Source organism: Schistocerca serialis, chromosome 4, assembly GCF_023864345.2.
Source record: "Schistocerca serialis cubense isolate TAMUIC-IGC-003099 chromosome 4, iqSchSeri2.2, whole genome shotgun sequence".
NCBI lineage: Eukaryota > Metazoa > Arthropoda > Insecta > Orthoptera > Acrididae > Schistocerca > Schistocerca serialis.
Window position 1 is genome coordinate 777,846,214 of NC_064641.1, and position 14,920 is coordinate 777,861,133.

At 40.2% G+C, this 14,920-nt stretch overlaps 1 protein-coding gene across 2 annotated transcripts in view; it reads right to left on the minus strand.

Annotated features, from left to right (window-relative positions):
* The window catches only part of LOC126473340 (uncharacterized), a 138,788-nt gene that overhangs the window by 33,392 nt on the left and 90,476 nt on the right, over nt 1-14,920 (minus strand). For both annotated transcript variants that reach the window (XM_050100336.1, XM_050100335.1), the window contains one exon: nt 824-948. In XM_050100336.1, the coding sequence (XP_049956293.1) occupies nt 824-948 (125 nt within the window). The remainder of the gene's footprint in view (nt 1-823; nt 949-14,920) is intronic.

The following is a 14,920-nucleotide window of genomic DNA, read 5'->3' on the forward strand; positions in this document are numbered from 1 at the left end:
GTGATCAAAGATAATAGTAAGCAGTGTATTAAGCTTTGAATCAGTTGTGTTTGTATTTTCATTGTGAGCAGAGTGTAGTTCCATGGTCAACTTGACAACATAAGACTAGGGGTATCAACAGGACCTTTATCCTGTGGAGTACAATCCTCAGATGCTTTGAAATGGGGTCGGGTACAGAAAACATCTCAGCGGTGTTCAGAGTACTAAAAAATGTAATTTCAAGGCTTAGTGACAGTTCCAATACATAGAGAAAATTTGTTGTTTTCCAGTACAAGGTCAATCATGCGCATTGTATTTCTTCCCGTTTTGCCCTATACCAAATTAAAACAATGTCTAAGAGCACATAGTCTTGGCAGTCCAATAAAATATATCTCACAAAGCTTTCATCCTAAGCCTTCTTCAGAAAAGCAAACACATACACATTCACACAGACAAGCGCACCTCATGTACACATGACTATAATCTGCTGCTTTTGTCCAATGTGACAGCTGCATTCTCATCTGAGCAGCCAGAGATAATGGTTATACATGTGTGTGGTATCTTTGCTTGTGTGAATGTGTGTACACATTTTCTTTTCTGAAGAAGGCTTTGGCTGACAGCTAAATGTGCTGTGCCTGTCTGCAACTCAATGTGTCGCCTTTGTGGTCAGTAGCAATCTAACATTTTTCTGATATTGTTGATATTCCAACCTGGATTTCAATTGTTTGATATATCACAAAGCTGCAGAGGAGATAATGAATATATAAAACTGTACTTGTGCATCATGACAATCATAATTATATATTTCAATTTAATGTCACTACTGATTCACAGTAAAACTTACCATGTTCCCTCAGAACTTCAGTCAGGAAATTTGAATCCAATGCCTGAGATATTAATGTCTGGATGTAAACTTCAAAGCTGTTGTAGTATTTGGCTGTTTCTGTTATTGACTGCTCAACCAGTGATCTGGAATAGTTATTTCATATTTTAATTTCAGATTCTACAAGAAAATCTAGGCCAAGTCACAGCATACACAGTTCACTGAATTCATGTTTTAGGAAAGGTTTTTCATGCTATATAGATTTAAATATTAAATTAGAGAGAACACAATGAACAGAATGTGAGGATTGTGTCATACATAAGGCTTTTGTTAGAAAAGAATAATTTGTGTTTGCTCAAGACGGAACCATATTTCAGTTAAGTATATATTTGAAAGCAAATATGGCATAAAGTGAGCTTCAACCACAAGATGAATATCTCTCAGCTCAGATTTGAAATTATGAGTTTTTGTGGCTTATGTTTTGCTTTTCTGTGGGTAGTCATGTGAAACATGAAGCACCAGAATACTCCAAATATTTTGTGTACAATGGTTAAGGAAACGACACCCAAAGTGCAAAACATCAAGTGAGTGGCTGCTACAGTTCCTTCTGACATACCTATGTTATTAACTAACAATCCATTTAGGCAGTGTATGTGGTTGAGTATTAGTGTTAGAATTTCCACAATCTTGAACAAAAGGTTACACAAAACTTTGTAAACTTAGCAGAAATAGTTAAAGGCACGAAAATGTTAAACAAGCTTCACACTGAGCTAGTTATAAACTTAAATTCATTTTAAATTGTACAATAACAACAAAAATAAACAGGGAGTAAAATAATTTGTCAGGAGAGTTGACAAAAAGTCTGGTAATAACAAGATTTAAGATGGAGTTTAAAGGTCAAGTTACTAGAAGGAATCGGGAGCAGGAAAAAGAGTACAATGTACAGTTGTTGGAGACAATAATAGTTTCAGTTTCAAATCAGGGGATATCAAAGATGCAGGACTGTAATTAGACAAAACAATAAAGTAAATGTGTTAATTCAAGACCCAAAGAACTAATAATGGGTTCCAACTAATTGACAAAATGAAGGCTAAATTAAAATAGTCACAATATGTTATTTTTGTTGTGGTCTTCCGTCTGCAGACTGGTCTGATGCAGTTTCCATGCTACTCCATTTGAACCTGCTTAATGCAGAGCCTTGACCTCTCTCAACAATTTTTACCTTCCATACTTCCTCCCACTTCCAAATTCAAAATTCCTTGATGCCTCAAGATGTGTCCTACCAACTGATCCCTTATTTTAGTCACATTATGTCATAAATTTCTTTTTTCCTTGATTCAGTTGTGTGGATCCTCATTTGTATTTGATCTTCCCATCCAAGTTTCAACATTCTTCTATAGAACTACATTTCTAAAATTTCTATTCTCTTCCTGTATGAACTGTTTGTTGCCCATGTGTCTGTTCCATATAAGATCACACTCCAGACAAACACCTTCAGAAAAGACTTCCTAACATTTACATTTATATTCAATGTTAACAAATTCCTCTTTTTCAGAAACGTTTTTCTCACTATATTCAGTCTGCATTTCATGCCCAGTGTACGTCAGCATTGTCAGTTATTTTCCTGCTGAAATATTAGAATTCATCTACTACCTATTGTGTCCCATTTTCTAATTTAATTCCTTCAGCATTGGCTGTTTTAATCTGACTGCATTCCATTACCTTTGCTTTGCTTTTGTTGATATTCATCTTATAGGATATTTTCCAGACACTATCCATTCTGTTCAACTGCTCTTTCAAGTCCTTTGCTGTTTCGTGTCACTACTTTGCAATCATAATTTATTAATGTGATGATTTAGTAGTATTCACACCTGCAAGCAACTGGCTTCTTTGGAACTGAAATTATTACATTCTTCAATGAAAGAAGGGAGAGGGTGAAACCCAGTGCCGGCTCATAGCCTACTCCTTGCGAATAGCACCATGGAGGCCACCAAGTTTAACATCCCCATCCAACAGACGGATCACCATCAACAGTGTCAAATGCCCTCACTTCATGAGATGCTGTAGAGAGGTTTGGTATTTAAACCAGGACATTAGCAGAAAATCTAGTGATCAGGTATTTTACGCCACAACCTCTCTTCCCCTTGCTGACCAAGTACTGCCAGTGAAAAATTTTTCCACCATCACAATTTGAACTGGCTTGTCACCAGGTGGAGCACCTCCGCAGAAGCATGCGTTAATGACCTCGGCCATCAAGACACATAAAACCTTGGGGGGAGGGGGGGGGGGGGTGTGAGGTGTGTGTATCTTGCCTATCTCATACATCAAGTACACTAGGTGGAATAGTTTTGTAACTGCTGTCTCACCTAAGAGTCACAATTCTGAGGGAATGATGCCTGCTCCCAGGGACTTGTTTCCACTTAGGTCTGTCAGTGCTCTGTCAAATTCTCCTTGCAGTAGTATTATCTCGTACCTCATCTCCACTTATTTCTTCTTCTTTTTCTATAACATTGTCAAGTTTGTTTCCCTAATATGGACTCTCTACATTATGCTGTAGCAGCTCACATGACCACCAGCAGGCAGTGAGCACTCACGGGCAGGGTGGGCAAATAGCTGATTTGAATGACTTGAGGTGTCCAGACTGTAGTGTAAGTGACCACACTACAGCACACGGCAGTGGACAGGCATGGCCAAGTGGCTAGCATATGCACAGGAAGTGTACAATAGGGCCACCTCATAGTTGGTCTATCCAATCTGCACCTGGCCACAAGCACACTGACGTGTGGCCAGCAGTGCCTTATAGTGCAGTGACGGACTGTATATATTCCTTTCCACTTTCAGCCTTCCCTTCTTTGCTGATTAGTGACTTGCTATCTTGGCTCTCGATGTTCATACAGTTGCTTTTCTTTTCTCCAAATATGTCTCAAATTTCTCTACAGGTGACATCTGTTTCCTGTAGTTATGAATGCTTCTACATCCTTGCATTTACTGTCTAGTCATTTCTGTTTAAGCATTTTGCACTTTCTGTCAATCACATTTTTAGACATCTGTCTTCACTTTCACCTGCTTCATTTGCTGCATTTTTATATGTTCTCCTCCTGACAGCTGAATTCAGTTTATCTGTGTAACAGAGTGACTTCTATTAGGCTTTGTCTTTTTACTTACATAATCCTCTGCTGTCTTTCCTACTTTTTCTAACTATCCATCCACCTTCTATTGTTCAATCTACTTAATTTACTATCTTTCAGCAATTCCTTTAGTCTTATTGCTTGGTCTTAATTTGTCCAATCTCAGTAGACTATGGACCAGGTCTAAAGTATCCACTACAACCATCACTGAACTTCCATATGCAGATAATAATGTAATTCTTGCCAACACTGAAGAAGATCTACAAGAAATCCTAAATGCATCTGATGAAGTATGCATGAGCATCATGCTAAGCCTTAATGTTCAGAAGATGCAGGTCCTACATCTACCTGAATCTAACTCTTATCACTGTACACCCAACAATCACAGTAAGGGAAAGTCCTGCAAAACATCGAACACTTTCCATACCTTGGCAGCCACCTTTCAGCAAATGTAAATATTGTTGCTGAAATCAAACACCACCTCCAATGTGCCAGTACAGCTTTTGGTCATCTTCAGGTACACGTACATCTTTGATACCCATAACATCAACATTAAAACCAAAGTATATATTTCAGGAAACATACCATATATGCTGCTGAGAAGGATACTAAGGGTGAAATAGCAAGATCAGTGCACTAACATCAGTGTTCTGGAAGAAGCGAACACTACTAGCATTGAAGACATCATCATCGAGCATCAACTCCATTGGATAGGCAACTTAGTTTGTACCTCTGAATCCTGTATACCAAAACAAATAATGTATTCCCTGCTAAAGAATGCTCCATGAAAACTAGGAAGATCACAAAAATCGTACAAAGATGTATTAAAGGACAACATGAAAATACGTCAAACTGAAACTGGTAACTGGAAAACTACTGCACTTAATCTTTCAGTATGGCATTGTAATGTTTGGGAAGGAATTCAGTGCTTCAAACAACTGAGGCAGAAAACAGAAACTAACAAGCGTAATGCTAGGAAACAATGGGAGTTCCTGAAGATAAGTAATATACTATGCATCCAGCAGAACAAATGTGTGTCAACAATGTGGAAAAATCTGTATCTCCAGGATTGGTTACTACACTCACTTAAGATCCCGTAGAATGTGAGTTCTGAAGAACATAATCATACTCATTAGTGAGAGAGAGGCCATCATTAGTCTCAATCTGTAGATAACCAATAAATTATGGTCAGAATTCACATATGCCCCAGGAAATGTCTGACAATTTAAATCCTGGTCTGAAATTTTCTGTCTTACCATTATGTAATCAATGTGGAACCTCATAAATTTGGTCAACACAGTTCAGAGGGGTAACAGTGATCTGGTGATACAAATGGGTTAAAACAACAGTCTAGAATGCAATAATATTTTATTAATGACCTGTTTTGATTTCTTGTAGAAGCCATCTTCAAAAAAATGACCACCATCTGGCTGCTGCTGACAGCTCTTCAGAAACTTAAGTGGCAACACAATCATAGCAGTTTACAATGATGTTGCCATGTGATCATCCAAGAAGCCACCAGCAGCAGATAGTCCTCATTTTCTGAAGATGACTTCTGCATGAAGTCAAAACTGCTCATTAAGATATTTTTGTGATCTAGACTGTTATTTTAACCCAATCTATGACCTTCCAGTATACCCAGGTCTCTTCCCCACATAAAACCTTCTTTCATGATTCTTAAACCAGATGTTAGCCGGCCAGTGTGGCCGAGCGGTTCTACGTGCTTCAGTCCGGAACCGCGCGACCGCTACGGTCGCAGGTTCGAATCCTGCCTTGGGCATGGATGTGTGTGTGATGTCCTTAAGTTAGTTAGGTTTAAGTAGTTCTAAGTTCTAGGGGACTGATGACCTCAGATGTTAAGTCCCATAGTGCTCAGAGCCATTTGAACCATTTGAACCAGGTGTTAGCTATGATTAAATTATTCCTTGTGCAATGTTCTACCAAATGAACTCCTGTTTCACCCCTTTCTCCCAATCAATGTCCTGCTATTGTTTTTCCTTCCCTTGGTTTTCCTACTACCGCATTCCAGTCACCCAACACAATTAAATTGTTGTCACCCTAAATTATATGAATAATTTCCTTTATATCAGCAAGCATTATTTCAATTTCTTCATCATCTGCAGAGCTAGTTAGTTTATAAACATAAAGTACTTTAGTGAGTGTTGGCTTCATGTCTATTTGGCTACAATAATCTGTAAATTGTGTTGTTCAAAGTAACTTACTTGCGTTTCTACTTTCTTATTCATTATTAGGCCTACTCCTGCAATATCCATGTTTAATTTGATAAACCTGTACTGACATGATCAATAGTCCCGTTTTTCCTGCCACCACACATGGTTCTCACAAGATGTAAAAGAACTGAAAGATTAAGGAACAATTAAGTTTGGAAAATAAAAAGTGAGAGCAAAAATAGGCATTTGGAGCAAAGAGAAAGTGAATAAAAAGAATATATTTTCAAAAAGTAGAAGAAACTGACTGAGAAAAGGATAGAGAATATAGAAAATCAACAGTGAATGGATGAAAATAAAGTTATGGTACAGAATGGACATGTAAGAGCATGGCTCTGTAAGAGCATGGTGTTATTTAAGATTAGAAAGACACCATTAGTGAGCCAACTGCCAACTCTTAGAGCTCACAAGTGGTGGTGTAGTCAAGTTTATTAAAACATGGACACAATTCATGGACACAATTTGGTTTTATAAACAGTACTCTACAGCTTCAGCCCCTTACTTAGCTTGCATTTATTGCAAACCTCTCATCCAGCACAAAGTCTCAAGGGATTGGAAAAAAGTGCATGTAACTTATGTACACTGTGTTCAAATGCAGAGATATGTATACAGGCAGAATACGGCACTGCAGTCAGCAATGCCTACATAAAACAACAAGTGTCTGGTACAGTTGTTAGATCGGTTACTGCCGCTGCAATGGCAGGTTATCAAGATTTAAGTGACATGGTGATATAGTCGGCGCACAAGTAATATGACACAGCATCTCCAAGGTAGCAAGAAACTGTGGATTTTACCATATGGCCATTTCATGAGTGTACTGTGAATATCAGGAATCCAGTGAAACATCACATGTCCGACATGGCTGCGGCCAGAAAAAGATGCTGCAAGAACTGAACCAATGATGACTGAAGAGAATCATTCAACTTGACAGAAGTGCACCCTTCCGCAAATTGCTGCAGATTTCAATGTTGGGCCATCAACAAGTGGCAGGGTGTGAACCATTGAACGAAACATTATCAATATGGGCTTTCGGAGCCAAAGGTCACTAGAGTACCCTTGATTAATGCACGACACAAAGCTTTATGCCTCACCTGGACCCATCAACACCAACATTGGACTGTTGATGACTGGTCAGACGAGTCCCATTTTGAATTGTATCGAGTGGATGGACGTGCGCAGGTATGGAGATAACCTCATGAATCCATGGACCCTGCATGTCAGTAGGGGACTGTTCAAGCTGGTGGAGGCTCTGTAATGGTGTGAGGCACGTGCAGTTGGAGTGATATGGGACCCCTGATACATCTAGATATGACACTGACAGGTGACATGTGTGTAAGCATCCTGTCTGATCACCTGAATCCATTCATGTCCACTGTGCATTTTGATGGGCTTGGGCAATTCCAGCAAGACAATGCAGCACCCCACACATCCATAATTGCTACAGACTGGCTCCAAGAAAATTCTTCTGAGTTTAAACACTTCCGCTGGCCACCAAACTCCCCAGACATGAACATTATTGAGCATATCCAGGATGCCTTGCAATGTACTGTTCAGAAGAGATCTCCACCCCCTCACTCTGCAGCATTCATGGTGTCAATTAGCTCCAGTACCACGTCAGACATTTGTCAAGTTCATGCCATGCCGTACTGTGGCACTTCTGCATGCGCGTGTGGGCTCTACATGATATTATGCAGGTATACCAGTTTTTTTGATTCTTCAGTGTATACAAGAAGGGTAAAAGAACAGACTCGCAAAACCACATACCAAAGTCCTTAACACTGATTTGCTGCAGAATTCTAGAACATATTCTCAGTCTGAATATAATAAATTTCCTACACACCAAAAAGCTTATTCCAATGAAACCATCACTCGTATGAAACTCAGCATATCATTTTCTCACATGATATATACACACTATGGATGAAGAGCAACAGGCAGTTTCCATATTTCTAGATTTCCGAAAAGCATTTGACATGGTACGACACTGAAGACTGTTAGCAAAGGTACAAGCATACGGAATAATTTCCTAAATATGTGAGTGACTCAAAGACCTCTTAATTAATAGAACTCAATACGTTGTCCTCAATGGTGAGTATTCATCAAAGATAAAGGTATCATCGAGAATGGCCAGCGACATGTGATAGGACCACTATTATTTTCTATATAGATAAGTGATCTGGCAGACAGGCAGTTGTTTGCTGATTGAGATAAACTTACGCTGCAGTCTTCTTCTTCTTTGCCGTGTTTATTTATGTATAAAATCTGATCCAGGAATTTTCCCTTGTGGAGGATTGTGTGTGTAAGATCGTGTGTGAATTTAAAAGTTCTAAATTCACATATTTTAGTGTTCGTGTTGCCTCTGTATAACCTTTCATTGATTGTATCAAACCCATTTGTATTGTGATACATTGGGAAATTTCAAACATTCGCAAATGCCGTGATAAACTAGTACTGTTATCGTCAATTGTAGGCGTAAACTAAACTGTACTCTTTTAAAATTTTTGAGAATAGTAGGCCTATCCTCATTAAAAAAAAATTTCTCTAATTTCATTTTACATTTATGTGAGAAATAGGTTAGTTTGAGAATTTTTGGACACTTATGAAACTACATTTTCATGAATTACCGGCATGAGTGTATTGGATATGTAATTTATTTCGTAGTAAATCAGTGTTTTCAGTTCACAGTTCAGCCAAAGGATATATCACTCCTGAATTTCATTGTACATCAATGCAATTAAATGTGAATTTTTGAGAATTTTCAGACACTACCATTGTCCTTTGCGTAATCTATGAGAATCAGTAGCAAATCAGTGTTTGTGATTTAGTTACTGTAGCAGATTTTCTAGCTAACATATTGTGTTACATCTAGTTTTCCTTTAAAGAGAAGTAGCCCTATATATTATATGCAATAATCATAAATTAACTTTATTTTCGGGTTTGCTAATTGCTGTGTTGTCCAAACAAGACACAACCAGGCTAAAAGCACCACAGGCGCAAAAATGCGAGCTGGTGCCAGTGCAATAGAGACTCGCAACTTGTGTGAGTTCCACCAGTGCCATGGGTGGCGTTGAGAGTGAAAATATTTACTTCACTTTGGCCAATTGCCAGCAGAGTGCAATTCGCTAATGACTGGACGACATCAGACAGAAGCCTACTTGGAAGATAGAAAAGCAGCTCTTGCCCTCTTGGTTATAGATCATCATCCAGGGCTGACTTAGACAGGGAACATTGTTTAGTTAACACTTAGAAGTGAACAGAAAGTTATTGTAAATTGCATTTGCTATGTGCAGTGAAGTTTACCTACAATTATTTGCACTTAGCCACTGAGGGCCTTTTTTGTGTTACATTACAAGTAGTGTTGCAGAATTCGCATTTCAACTAGTCACAAAGATAAGCAAACCTTTTTAACTCATTTGTGTGACTCAGTTGCTAATTTGTTGGAGTGTTGTAGAACCTTCGTTCTCCTATCCTGTTACCTGACACTGGGGTATAGGTGTGTAATAGTCGAGGGAGAAACTGTCTTAGTGATATACTGCACCAGAAGCCATTTCACGAACCCACAAGCTCAGCCTACCATAACTACAGTGGCAACTCCAGCTGCACAGCAGTAGCAATGAGGCCTTTAGAAAATTGGCAAAGAGGGTTTACAAATCTGGCGATGAGGTGGTGGCTTCCCAAGCCTGAAGCAGCATCACTTTTGCTTTGAATTTAAAGTGTTATTATTTGCTTTGTTTCTCCTAATCCAACACTGCAAATTAGTGACATTTTTTGTTCCAGTTGTGGGAGCACGTCATGTACATCACACCTTTTACTTTTGTGTCATTGCTATTGTCTAACTAGTTACGATGTCAACCCCACCCACTACCCAACTACAATTTATAATTCATTATCCCGTGACGCAACCGTAACCTATGTCTGCACCAACTACGGCTCCAAATCCACAGGATCTGCCGATTGCATGTGTTCCTACCAAACCATTATGTAATGTGGATGTCCAATCACCACAGGATCTTAATAAGTTCCTTCATTTTCAGACACAGTGCTTCAGAAGCTGACTGAAATCATGATACAATTCATCACACATCTAGCCGCAGCTCAAACAGTAAGCAGCCACACCTTCAGCTTCCGTGCCACAGTCACTGCCACTGTATCGTGCCTTCGACAAAAATACAGAAGACTGTATGGAGTATACTGCACAATACAGTGTCCACCTAGTAGCCCACCAAATTGTCAGGTACTGTGACACAGGCTTACTTCCTCTCCATCGTTTGTGTATCAATGCATAGGACTCTTGCAAAACTCTTCTCTGTATCACGGCCTGAAGTTGTCCCCTTTGAGACATTAGTCAGTGCATTAAATAAATACTATGTAGACTGTAACAAAATTGTGGCTGCCAGTTTTAAGATTTTTCATTTAAAGAAGCAGCCAGGGGGTGACTGAGTTACAAGGATTGACAAGGAAATGCAAGTACCGCTGTGTATGTGGACAATACAGCAGTGACTATATGATCAGGGATGCAATCACACAGAATGTGTCAGACAATAGGATCAGGTTCTGAAATATTCTGATCCTACTCTTGAGCAGGTATTGCAGATCACTGATTACCAAGACTCTTATGAGTTTGCTGTACACAATTTTCACCAGTTTGGTGACATTTGTGCTGCAGAATGGAAAGGCAGAAACAGTTCTAGTGCTACGCGGTCTCATAAACAGCCACACTTAATGGCACACAAATGCCGTTTAACACATCAACATCTTAAGCACAAGCCACACTTTGCTCACCAACATTGTGGTACAAAATCTTACCCCTGATGCTATATGACACGTAAATGTGAACATTGCCCATCATGTCAAACCACTTGCTACTCCTGCCACTGAACTGGACATGTACAAAGTGTTTGCTCAAAAAGACAGATGTCCCCATGTCACAACGTGAAACAATTGCACCCTGCTATCCAAGTGCATGGTATAACTTGCTCCCACAGAACAGTTGTGTGCAGTTATTCACAACACTATTTCCCCTGTTCAACATCTCTCTAATAAATTGTATGTACCTTTAGTGATTGCCGGGCATACAGTAAAACTTCAGTTAGATACAGGTGCATGAATTTCCTTATTAAACTATGAAACTTATGAACTGTTAGGCAAACTGTGTCAATCTACAAATACACTTACAGCGTACAATGGCCAGAACATTCCAGTGATGGGAATACTTACCATTGCGGCCATGTATCAGAATCTGCAATAGAGAGTTTCCTTTCAAGTGTTACAAAGTAGACAATCAGTTATCATTTTTTGTCTTGACTTGCTTAGACTAAACACTGTGTGCTAGCTGCATTTCATTTCAATTCAAGTGACAGTGTTGCTAAGCTCTGTGACAAATTTCAAGACCTGTTTGCTCCTGCCACAGGCAAAGCCAATAACTTTGTAGTGCACCTTATGCTTAAAGACAATGTGCAGCCACACTTTTTCAAAGGATAAGCAGTGCCTATTGTACATCGTGAGCAGGTTGCAAAAGAATGGCTCACTTGCAAGAAAATGGCATAACTGCACCAATCTCTGCAAGTCAGTGGTCTTCCCCAGTTGTTTACGTTCGCAAACCATAAGGAAAAATTAGGATTTGTGCTTATTTCAAAGCCACTGCCAATCCTCAGGCAGTTGTGCATACTTATCCACTGCCTTGCCCTGCTGAACCAATGGATCGCTTAGGTGCACATTGCTATTTTTCGAAAATTGACCTTCACCATGTCTACTTTCAGATTCCTCTTGATGAATCTTTGCAAAATCCGTTTGCCATCAATACACGTTTAGGACTTTTCGAGTTCCTTTTTTTGCCTTTTGGTAGTGCATCAACACCTGCATTTTCCAATGCTACCAAGAACAGCTGACTACTTCTGTGCCTTCATGTAGAAATTACCTGGACAATATTGTAGTTGCTGGCCGCACAGCAGAAGAACTTTTTGCCAACTTGTGCACTTTATTTCAAGTTTTGTCTGAGGCTGGACTCAAGTGTAATAAAGAAGTGTGTGTCTTTTTCCAAATTCGAATTGAATATTTAGGTCATGTTATCAATTCTCGCAGTGTTCACCCGACACAGGCACATTTGCAAGCAATATGTGATCAAAAACTGCCTCCAAATGTCAAAGAATTGCAATCTGTCTTAGGGAAGCTCAATTATTACTTTCACTTCATCCCTAACACAGCACATATAGCGGCTCCCTTGCACTGCCTTCACTGCGAACATGTTCCTTTCGTTTGGTCCCAAGATTATGACACAGCCTTTCAGAAACTGAAAGTGTCTTTGCTCAATGAGTGTCTTTGCTCAATGATCAATGTTTGGCTCATTTCAGTCCAAACAAATCTGTCACAGACAATTCGTCCTAAAAAATTGCTGCTGTTTTGTCATACCAGATTGGTTTGTCAGACAAACCTATTACCATCGTTTCCAAGCTTCTGAACAAAGCTCAGCATAACTATTCCCAAATAGAAAAGGAAGCTCTCACTATCATCTTTGGTGTGATTAAATTTCACCAGTGCTAATATGGACAAAAATTCTATTTGGTCATAGACCATAAGTCTTTGCAGTCACTCTTCAATCTGGTCAAACCAATTCCTATTTGTACTGCTCAGAAATTGCAACACTGGGCTCTTCTTCTCTCCCACTACCAGTGCAAGATCATTTATCGGCCCACTTCTAAGCACGCAAATGCAGACACTCTCTCACATCTCTCTCATGGGCCTGATGCTGACTTCGACACTTGTGAAGCAGCACGCTTCCAAACTGATGCACAAGAAACTGACACTATCGAACAGTTTCCCCTGGATTATTGCAAAGTAGCACAAGCCACTTCTTCTCCGATACATTCATACCAGATGGCTTTCTTTTATCAAGCATATTGTAAGCTCCATTGTTAATTGATATTTTGCACATCCACGTGATCTTTCCGTTGTCCGCCGTGTCATTTTGCTTCACACAGAGTCAGGAAATTCACGTGTGGTAATACCAAAGGTGCTTCAACGACATGTGCACTCGGCTTATTGCATCAAGGTCATTGGTGTGTTGTCCAAACAAACAATTAGCACACAGACATTGCAAGTGGTTTGGCATGGACGCACAAATAGAAAGGAGGTCTGAACTGTGTCAAGTATGTGTGAAACATCAGACTGCCCCTTCACAATGTTCTTTTGAGTGGCCCAAGGCAGAAGCGCTTGGCGGTGTGTGCACATAGACTTTGCTGGCCCTTACTGGAACACACGCTGGTTAATAATTGTTGATGCATATTGTAAATTCCCCTTTGTTGTTCCCATGTCATCAACATCTTGTTCCACTTTGCAAGCACTTTAGTCCATATTCTGCATCGAAGGTCTGCCTGAATTTCTTGTCATGGACAACGGACCACTATTTGTCTCCGCAGAATTTGAAGACTTCTGTACAGCGAACAGCATACACCATCTCACATCAGCACCATTACACCACAATCAGATGGTGAGGATCAATGTTTTGTTCACACGTTCAAATAGCAAATGGATAAACTTAGCTTGCATCATCCACGCAAACAAGCCTTGCTTTGCTTCGTGTCCACTTATCACTCCCAGTTCCACAACAGCCCTTTGCCCACAGAATTGCTACTTGGGTGATGCCATCGCATGCTCTTCCATTTGCTCCACCCCCACGGCGGTCACCACCTACAGATAGCAGTCAGCCAGCATACAAGATTAGCCAACCTGTGTTTTACAGACTGTGATACCTGTACCAGAGGTACCTCAAGTACTATCGTCTCCTGCGGTTCCTGTCTCCTTTGCAGAAAGTACAGGATCTCATTACTCATCCTCTTGATTGCGAGTGGCATCCTGTACAGTGTGTTTGGGGCTAGGGAGGATTCGGTGCACTGTACTGATCCCCCTAACGAACAAGTTTGAAGTGCTGTCTTTCACTGAAACAGAAACTGTGCCATTGGGACTCATTTAACCTGTTTTGTCTCGTGACAGGAGGAGGCAAACGCAAAAGGGCAGGAGCCTATAAATCGTCCGCAGTTTGAATGTATGGCGAACGATGGTATCCCTTAGGGAAATGGCAGCAAGGGACATGAAAGTAGACCAGGTGCACACAGTGTGTATGCCTGGGGGCCTCATTCAACTTGTAGAAGAGGCTATTCTGGCAGCCACTGAGGGAACAGTGTGCAAACGCTTGCAGATTGTGGCGCACATTGGAAGAAATGATGCCTGTCGTCTGGGGTCTGAGGACATTCTTTGGTCGTACCAGCAACTGGCAGAGAAGGTTAAGAAGACCAGCCTTGTGTATGGACTTTCAACAAAGCTCACAATTTGCAGCACTGTCCCTAGAACTTGTCATAGCCCTTTGGTTCTGAGTCAAGTAGAAGGATTGGACCACAGACCTCGAAGGTTCTGTGACAAGCTAGGCTGAGACTTCCTGGTCTTGCACCATAGGGTTGAAAACTGTAGAGTTGCCCTAAATAGGTCAGGTGTGCACTGCACATCACAGGCTGCTACTATGGTAGCTGACTGTGTGTGGGGTGCACAAGAGGGTATTTTTCGATTAGACAACTCTTCATCCAATCCAGATAACGATAGCTGTAGGAAACCCAGAAGCGTCAGTGTAAGATTGAAAGAAATACCTCCCATAGGCGACAGTATTGAAATCCTAATGGTAAACTGCTGAAGCATTCACAACAAAGTGCCCGAGTTTAAAGGGCTCATGAAACGAAGTGATGCTCACATAATATTAGGTACAGAAAGCTGGT